General features: G+C 42.7%; 1 protein-coding gene across 2 annotated transcripts; it reads left to right on the top strand.

Annotated features, from left to right (window-relative positions):
- The first annotated feature begins 450 nt into the window (after positions 1–450).
- hs3st1 (heparan sulfate (glucosamine) 3-O-sulfotransferase 1) lies at positions 451–3123 on the top strand. 2 transcript variants are annotated; one of them, XM_071458095.1, is made up of 2 exons: positions 451–699; positions 1395–3123. In XM_071458095.1, exon 2 carries the CDS (start codon positions 1533–1535, stop codon positions 2448–2450), a length of 918 nt encoding a protein of 305 aa, XP_071314196.1. In that variant the 5' UTR covers positions 451–699; positions 1395–1532; the 3' UTR covers positions 2451–3123. The 2 variants fall into 2 exon arrangements, with proteins under 2 accessions (XP_071314196.1, XP_071314197.1); XM_071458096.1 differs by having other exon boundaries at positions 693–832.
- Positions 3124–9892: the final 6769 nt, after the last annotated feature.

The raw sequence follows: 9892 nt of genomic DNA, 5'->3' as shown, positions 1-9892 counted from the left end.
AACTCCTGGAGGCTCGGATGAATAGCCTTTTTAAATCCAAATCCTGAGAAGGCCCACGCTGTCTATGGGCAACAAATTTCTGTATAGAGCAGCTCAGACTGCTCGGTCTGAATATTTTGGGCTTTTTCGGTAAACACCCTTTAAACAGCCACAAAAGCTTCCTCTGCTAATTTAGAGCAATTTTCTATCACATAATTCCATCACGGTGTTGTCATTATTCTCCACTTTCTTCTTCCTCTTTGGTGTTATTTGTGCAGATTGCTATGCGTCGTCCCACACTTGGATCACCTGCCTCAACTCCTGCCGTCACACCGCACACACCGGCGGCCTTATCTCTGACAAATACCACAACACCAGCAACAGCGTGACTCACGGGGGGGGGGGGGGGGGGGGGGGGGGAGTGGTCCTGCAAGCGTGATGTAGGCGTGGGCTTCCACACAACAGCTGACAGTCAAAAGCCGGGAGGACGGGCTGGGCTGGGAGACACAGCTCGCAGGACGCGCTCCGGTGAAGTTGCGCACCGGTCGGAGGCGAGTTTTCCTGTGCGTCCGGGCAAAGACAGAGCCGAGCCGAGCCGAGCCGAGCCGGTTCAGGGCTGGATCGTACGCCTGCTGGTTTGGAAGTATCGGTGCTCTGAGCAGAGAGTCCGAAGCTGCGCGAAATGAAATCTTTGTCGAGTGGACGGTTGTAGTTAAAAAGGTAAGAGGTTCACGGCGCTTCGTGGATCCCTTCGTTGATGCGAACGCAAGGTAGCGAAGTGGGCATGTTGAGACTGCTGCATATTCAAGATAAATACTGTAAATGAACATGGCATTAAGAGAAAACCCTGCAGGTACCCTTTCATTTTTAGCTGTTGTCCAGCCCTTTACCCCACCTGTCTCACGATTTCCTGGTGCCACATCCCGAGCTTAGAGTCGGCGTTTCCTCTTTAACGTGTATTTACTGAGGCAAATGTTTACAGCGCTGCAAAGGCTTTATCTTTGTGGACCATAAACCAGATTCAAACCCAACAAACTCAGTTTCTCTCCATCTTATTGATAACAAAACAAACCCATATTTATGGCGTGAATGCATAATGTATAATTTGTGTTGTTAAAGTGGAAGAAATGACACTGAGATATTTTTGTTTTAAAGATATGATTAAATTATACCGATGAAACCTTTTTCCTGTTTAAAATGTGGTTTGTTTTCTCAGTTGCTGGGTCTGGATAAAAGTTTAAAGTGTGATCACCTCAGTATCCATAAATGATATGTAAATGCTGCTTCCTCAAACCTGTGGCCTTTAAGACATAAAACTGCGGTGCTGTTTAATGTCAGAAGGATTGTGTGTATTTTCCAGAGGCGTTTTGTTTCTTCAGGAATCCTCTAATCGCTGCTGTTTTCTTCCCTTGCAGTTACTGCTGCTGACAGAGAAGAGGCATTTCTTTTGCTTTTCAACCGGACCGTCGTCCTCAGGCAGTTGCTCTTTCAATGTGGGATACAGTTTTGGTGCTTTCGCCAGGCTGAAATCCCCCAGGGTCAGGACCTCCCTCATGGCAGCCTTGCTTCTTGGGCTGCTGCTTTTTGCAATGCAGTCTCCCCCCATCCCCTCAAGACCGATGGCTGATGAGGGGCCACCTACGCCTCCCACCTCATCGCCCACTGACAATGGGACCACCACCCACCCAAACGGGACCCTCCAGCAGCTTCCTCAGATTATCATTATTGGCGTGAGGAAGGGGGGGACGCGGGCGCTGATTGAGATGCTCAGTCTGCACAGCGCCGTGGCAGCAGCTCAGAACGAGGTGCACTTCTTTGACTGGGAGAGTCACTTTCAGAAGGGCTTGCCTTGGTATCTCAGCCAGATGCCCTACGCCTACCCGGACCAGCTGACGGTAGAGAAGACACCTGCCTACTTTACCTCTGGCAAAGTCCCCAAACGCATCCATCAGATGAACCCTGACATTAAGCTGCTACTCATCCTCAGAGACCCCACGGAGCGCGTGCTCTCGGACTACACCCAGGTCTTTTACAACCGCCTCCAGAAGCACAAGCGCTACCAGCCCATCGAGTCCATACTGGTGAAGGATGGTGAGATCAATCTGGGATACAAGGCTCTCAATCGCAGCCTGTATTATATGCACATGCAGAACTGGCTGCAGTACTTCCCACTGGAGAGCATTCATGTTGTGGACGGGGACGAGTTGATCAGGGACCCCTTCCCTGAGATGAAAAAGGTAGAACGATTCCTCAAGCTGGAACCCCAGATAAATGCTTCAAATTTTTACTTCAATAAAACTAAAGGATTCTACTGTTTGAGAGACCACGGGAGAGAGAGGTGTTTACACGACTCAAAAGGCAGGGCTCACCCTCATGTGGCGCCTGCCATCCTGCAAAAACTCTACCAGTTCTTTCACGAACCCAACAAGAAGTTCTTTGATCTGGTGGGTCGAACGTTCAACTGGAAGTGAACCTTTGAGTCTCAGTAGTTTGGTGAGGAGTTGCTTGAGGATAACCTCCGCGAGCTGCCCTGTTTTCCTTACTAACAGCGTAGATGAAGAGACAAAGCTAATGTAAATTTAAACTAAATCTATTTTTGTACTAGTGCATTTGTTACAGGGGTATGATCGAGCCAAATATCAGGGCAGACTGCAGTTCATGACATGCTCTGTTATTGCATGTCGTGTTTTTTCTTATGCATTTAACTGTGTTTTGTACTGTTAGAAACACTCGCTACTGCTCAGCTCGTCTGATCAAAGCAGGCGACTTAATATGGCATTGACATGACATTCAGACTTTAGACTGTGCCAGTTAATATGTTACATAAAGATAAATGCCAGGCAGTTTAACATTGTCATACCCTCTTGTTTCATTTCACAGAATATGACATTAATAACATCTAACTGCGTTTAGAGCTCTGAAGGACCTTTACCTGCTGCTATGATTTTCTCAGTCACTTTCAGGCACGTGTCATACTGAATTTGTATTTGTCCTTTTTGATTCTCAAAAGGTTTCTTTATGTAAGAGGCAGTTATATCAATGCTCTGTGCACATCATATATTTGCCGATCACGACGGTGTACTGTAAATAGATTTTTTGGAAAGTGAAGAATTAATACCATAATAAAGATGTATTTTATTTTTAGCATGTCTGATGTTGGGTTTTTTTTTAAATCTTGGTTTATCTATTTTTATTCATCCATTATGCATTTGTCTGCAATCTTAGATCCTAACACGTGAAGAGGATGAGTCAAGTCATGACTTCCACTCAGTTAATAAGCATGTATATGTGTCTGTGTATAGGCTGCATCTACCAGTGTGAACCCATTTACACATGTGGGGAAGGGGTATGAACATTTAGTACGTGCTGCCTGCCATATTCACATGACTCAAAGGTGCAATGTTACGTAGGATTTTACTTTGCTGAATTTCCTGTGTGGTCACCCTCATCATGCACAATCGCGTGAAGACAATAGCGGGTAGTGGTGATGTGTCTACCTAAAAAAAAAACACAGTTGTACTGTTGAGGAAGCTGTTGTCTGTTCATCAGATCAACTATGAACAGCTGCATTAATTATTAGGTTGTTTTTTTTTGTTTTTAACATTTAGAGAAAATTCTTCTATCATCAAATTAGGATTAGTGTAAGAGAATTGAGAGTGGGCAGATAAGTAAACTCAGCTTTGAGCACAATCCAAACCAAGAGAAATCAAAGTTGTTAAGTTGTTTATGCCCAAGGGTGTGATGTTCTTATTGAGTTTTTTTAGAGAGGCAAGGGATTATTTATTCAAAGCTTATTGCTACTTTGAAAACATCAGCAGCACCGTCTCAAAGACATTAAGCTCCAAAAACCTACAGTAGCGGCTTCATATTTGAATGTGGCCTAGATTTACTCAGGGGCTTAGTGGGACTCTGCAAACAGGATGTCAACCTCATTGCCCCTTAAATACAGACCAAAGCAATATTTTTTACTTTCCATCTCCATGATTCTTTTCGCCCTCGGAGAGCAGGAGTAGTATTCTCTCATCTACCTGCAGTGCATGTTTTTTTGATGCTGAGAGTTGAGTAAGACCATCAACAGCTATCAGCAGAACAGGCTTGGCTGCAGGCGTAGGGGAAAGCAGGAGACAGAGTAAACAGAAAAGAGTATGTGGAGGTGAGGTGCAAGGTGGAGGCTGATCTCCACTGTAAGATTATCAGACAGCTGTTTGCGTCATTTGGCATGTGCAGCACTAACACTGAACTGGCGTGTTCTGCTTTTAGCGTTGCTTTGAAGGTGTCAGGTCTCCAGATGGTCCTAGAGCAGCGGAATCTGGTGGAACTCACAGGAATGTGGTTTTCTTTACCGAAACCAAGAATACAACAGCAGCAGCAGCAATGTCAATGTCATCTCTCTCTGGGTCGAAAGAGGACTGATGCAATTTCCAGATAAATCTGTTTTTCCCCTCAACACCACGGACAGCAAAAACACAGAAGTGGGGAAAAAACAACACACCTGGAAATGTTGTAAAGCTTTATCTCTGGTGGTGGGAAGTTTAAGTACATTTAATCATGCACAGTTATTACAGTAAACACAGTTCTGAGGTGCTTGCTCTTTACTTGACTTTCTATTTTGTGCTACTTTATAATTCATCATATCATATTACCAACTTATAAAATGGATTACATGAGCATGTTTTTGGCTTGTGACCCCTGATAAAAAAAGCACATCTAGTTGGTGCCACTTGTAGAGTAGAAGTAGTAAAGTAGATGCTCAGTCAGCTCACCCCTGGTATTAAAACTTGTGATCTCTTTTCCCCGCTGTATACGCAAACACGTTCATCACTTCCCTTTCCCAATGCTGAAAATGAAAATAATACAGTACAATACCGACGGGGTCTATTCCAGGCAAACCAAATCACCCAAAATATTTGACACATGCTTCTCAAAACTGTCAGACAGTGTGGACAAAGCCAGTGTACTTTTGCTGACGCGGAGGACATCAGTTGAGGAGGCGGTCCTTCAGTGTGGCCCAGGACACGTTCACATTCACACTCCTGAAAAGAACGTGGCCACATGCGGCTCAGACCTCAATGCACCCTCAATGTGTCTTGGGTGCATTCACACTTGTGATAAGTTCACTCGACACACATGTTACTGCCTGGTATGAAGAGGGCCAGTGAGCTGTTAGCAGTCCAACCAAAGAGACATTTCCCTTTTAAACTTCTCATATGGTTTAAATCAAATAAGGATCAAAGAAGTAAAATTATCGTTTGGCTAAATACTGTTTGCACCCCAATGCACATACAGGCACAGACACAACCAGCTGAGTATGAATAAAAGTTCTTTAATGACAAACTGTATGAATTTGGAGATGGATTGAGTCCAGGGGGGAAATGATGAGGGGCGAAGGGTGCTGGTGTTTACAGGAGAAGCGAGGAGTAGGATGGCTGGCCCGGAGCAGGTGAGTGGCGTTTTAGGTTAATGGCGGCACAGCAGGCAGTCTCAGCAGGAGCAGGTAGCAGCACTGGAGCAGGTGAGAACTGAGGCACAGAGAAATGCAGGTAAGGTTTTGTCCAAGAGAGCCTGAAGCAATCAAACACAGAGTAGCTTTAGAGAGTTTAGTAGCCTGGAGCGTCACCACGAGGAACAATCAAAGAGGGAGTGAAGAGCCGGGGTTCTTGTGCTGCGTTGATTGCCTGATGAGAATCAGGTGAGCCAGGTAACCAGCGCTGTGCCACGCCCCTGCTGAGAAGCACCCACTCACACACAGACGAGGGGGAGGAGACACGAGGAAAGACAGACAGGGAAACAGACGGGGGAACAAACCCTAGACTGGGAACCACTGGACTAAACTACCAAAGTGTATATAAAGTAGAGAAAACCAGACATTTTTAATTTGTGAGAAGTAGTTTTGATTTTTAAAAGGATTTTGCTGATAATATGTCTGCACTTGAATGCAGGACATTTACTTGTAATGGAGTATTTACATTAATTACATTAACGTATTGGTACTTTCATTGACTCACGGACCTGAACACTGCCAGCTAGGCTCTAACTTTTTCTGTCTGCTGCAGAAGTAAAAGGTTGTGCACAGTCGTGTTTTTTTTAGCTTTTTTGTTTATTATGTTAAAGCTCCCTGCTGCAGCTGCAAACAACTCAAATGAACGTGAACCAAACAGTAAAGCTGCAGGCCATAAAACCAAAACAACGATCTGGAAAATATTATAAAGCTCCACAGAGCTATCACATTATACATACTCATATGATACATTATTAATATAAAAACAACAATGACAGCAGTTTTAAGAACCGGGGGGGAAAGATGTAGTTGGAAATAATCTAAAGCTTTAGCTGAAGTTGGTGCTGAATCCTCTCTGTTGAAATTACTTTGAGCAAGGACACATCTTCACTCTGCTTCCACTGTTATCTGCCTGTATTTTTCTGCATGTCTCTCCCTCTCTCTGCTCTGCTTACACACTACTCAACATCAGAGTAGCATCTATTAAGAGTTCATGAACGCCCCATTAGTCTAGTCAGCTGTGCAGCCCGCGAAAGTTTTACAGTCACAGATTTCCCTTAACATCACCTAATTAATCTCAGCCACATAATTAATTTGCCTCCTCACCCCACATGCAGTAAGAGCGGTAAACCGGGGCTGCAACAAGGATTAATGGCCTTGCCCTCCTCCTGGCGCCTCCCCCACCACCACCACCACCACCTCCGCTGTAACACTATTTGCTGTCGAATTTTCTGGACTAACTTGGAGCCAGACTGCCACCCACCCCCATCCCTTTCCCTGCTGCCAGCCCACACTAGTTGTTCCTAAAGGGGCCTATTTCCTCCAAATCACAATCAGCTATTCTTGGGTGTTTGAAAGGATGATGTGATCCGATGGAGCACAGCCCCTTCTGCAGTCACCAGGGCTGCTGCTCGCTTTAATTGGAATAGATTGTTTGTCCACTCAATGTGTGAAACCTGGCAGAAATAACGCATGCACCTACTCTTCCTCTCTTTCTTTTCATCCACTTGTTAGCCAAAGCCCAGTCTGTACCGCTCATATTTAACCTTTACATTTGAGGCACAGTGCTTCATCTGAATTATAATTATATTTATAAATGCTTTATTAATGGTACATAAATCATTTACTAATGAGTAATTATATGTCATTAATGAGAACAGCTTTTGGGTTGCCAGATTGTTGGATATGATTTATAAACTATTAATAAATTCATTAACTACATCTTATAAACCCCTTATATATGACGCCCTGTCGGTCAGTGACAATACAATACTTTATATACTACAATCATTACCTCTCTCATGAAGGTATTTCTAAAATCCTCAAGGATTCTGCTGGACTGGATTCTTGTCACTCAATTTGTAAGCAAACAAAAATTCTAATCTTTTATTAATACATTATTATATTGATGTTTCTTTCCCATGTTTTTTATTTTGATACAAAATACATTTTGCTTGTGTTTTATGGAAAAATATGACCATGTAATTTCAAGGCTACCTGGATACAGTCACAACTTGGCTCATGGTTTAAAAATCTATTTTTTCATGCAGAAGACAGTTTTTTTTTGGTTTTTTTTTGGGGGGGTTTTTTTGTTGTTGTTTTTTTTAACTCAGATGGTAAAAAGAGTCCTTGAGGATTTTGGAAATATCCTCAGAACAACAGTAAATGTTGTTAAATGACCTTCAGGGTTTTTCAAAGTGTGCTGGGTATTTATTTTTATGAAAAGCTTAGTTCAGGGACTCAAATGTTATGTTAATATGTGAGGTAGCACAAAGAGCCGATATTGGTAAGCAGGGTCAAAATGTACATTTATTTTACAAATTAGTTTGGATGCTTTCTTGGAGTTCATAATCTAAAAATGCCTTTGTCCTCATGTGTCTTACAGGTAAACATGTGACTGCTTCTTGCTGTATCTTGCTTGGTTTATTACAGGACTGCTCCCTGTGTACTGACTGCCAATCCAGGTGTCATCCACAGCTATAAAAGATGAATCACTGAAAATAATAGATCAAACTGTTGCACTGCATTTGGAGGAAGCTTTTATTCAGTGTTGACATGTACTCCAACCTGAGATAATACTGCTCCTTTATGATGCAGGTAACCTTGAAACCGCAACATCGCAGGCACATGAAAAGCTTCTCAGAAACCTGTAGAAATCTACATTTTATCAGCAGCCTTGACGAGCATCTTTGATTAAACCACGACACCGACAACAGTGAATCGAAGAATGTGTCATTTAATCAGAGTAATGGCATGCTGGGTTCTGTCAATTTAATTCCGCTTTAAATGAAAAAGTGACCATGTTTGAATTGAATGCAGCTTTGAGCAGCTTTGGTCATAGCTGCTGTTGCCCTTGGGAGGTGTATCCATGACATGATCTAAAGGCTTTAGACTCTGAATAAAGGTCTTTCAGATAAAGAACAGTCGTTCATTCATTAGCCTTTCAACCGTAATGACATTAAAGTGTAACCCAGGGTGGCACCATTTGACTCGTGGACTTATGCAAAAGGTACCTGTACCTTTATCTTAACACCTTATTAAAGCAAAGTGTTTGGATAATTGAAGGATTTCAGCCTCCCATTACACAAATTCAGCTTATAATAGAGGCAGATTCACCGCCTGAGATTCTTGCTTATTTCTGAAGCGATGGGTCCTTGATTTCATGCAGAGGTGGACAGAGGTTCAACGCAGTTAGCTCGGTTAGCTGATGAAGCTGTCATTAGCTCCATGAGTTGGTTGAAAAATGTTTCCATCAGGCTTGTTTCATAACGAAAACGCTGACATGGAAGGAAAACAAAGAACCCTGCCTCGCCATCCATCACTTGCACTCACTTTATCTGTGACATTTCGGTTCTCAGACATTCTTCAGGAAAGGTTTGCTGAAAAGAGAAGATCTGTCTTCAAAGGAAGTAAAAGAAAACAAACTGCAACGGCTAGTGTTGAGTATTATATAGACAGCTGACTGCTTAACATGAGGACTAAACAGTGTATTTGGCAAACGTAACACTGTCTTGAGTAATGTCAGCCGGTGTTGCTGGACCATTAATGTCCCCAAATACGATAAAGAGCTGGAGGGAGCTGCTAGCGTTTGATAGCATCCTGGACCAATTCTACACAGTGGATGTGCTCATCGTGAACTGGACCTTTTTTGTTACCTACTCTGAGCCTCACAAGCTAATGTTGTTTGTTTGGTATGTTTTGCTGCTCCATGCCCTTGGAAGTAACAGTTATGTTGGCCAGACATGCCAATGATTAGATTGATTAGATAGAGTTTAGATTAGATAAACATTCCTTGCATTTGTGGAGCTGGAAAGGTTAAGAAAAAGAAAAGGACACCACCCCCCGAACTCTGTTTTTTCTCTGTTGTTTTATGCTTCAGTGCTGTTTTTGAAGAGTTTTGTAATGTTTCACATTTTCCTCTCAGGGTTTTTTCACCAGTTTAATCCAAGATCTGCGTGTCCTCTAGTAGATGCAGGTTTTAAATTACTTGACAGAAATATCTGGAGTCCTTGTTCTGTGCTTTTGCTCCTCAGAAATTCTGATTTGCTTAATTTGCCTCTTGAGCATTTCCATTGAAAAGCGAAAACTCTTACTCTTATAAAAAAAATCCTGGTCCTTCAGCTGTCAGGAAATGTGAAGTATTTGGAGACGTTTCCCATTTCCCTCTGTATGAACAGAAAGTGATTTTGGCAGTAGATGACGACATTATAGTGAATAAATTGAATCACCTAAATTAAATACCGCAGCGTATGACTCAAAGTTATGACTCTTTCTCAAGCGATCGCACAAACCATCAATTCCCCTGCATGCTTATGAGCATTTTCATTTTGCAGCTTGACATTGCTACAAATAACATTTAAAATATTAGATCAGAAAAAAAGTGGTTTTACCTCTGAGCGAGCTGCTTCCTCAATC

The sequence above is a fragment of the Trachinotus anak genome, unplaced genomic scaffold, assembly GCF_046630095.1.
Source record: "Trachinotus anak isolate AG129_WGS33_773 ecotype Australia unplaced genomic scaffold, CSIRO_AGI_Tana_v1 ptg000021l, whole genome shotgun sequence".
NCBI classification, from domain to species: Eukaryota; Metazoa; Chordata; class Actinopteri; order Carangiformes; family Carangidae; genus Trachinotus; species Trachinotus anak.
The sequence above is the reverse complement of the archived record's forward strand: the minus strand, read 5'-3'. Positions and strand labels throughout refer to the sequence as shown.

Coding starts and splice junctions, on each gene's coding strand:
- hs3st1 (XM_071458095.1), top strand. CDS start 1,533: ATGGCAGCCTTGCTTCTTGGGCTGCTGCTTTTTGCAATGCAGTCTCCC.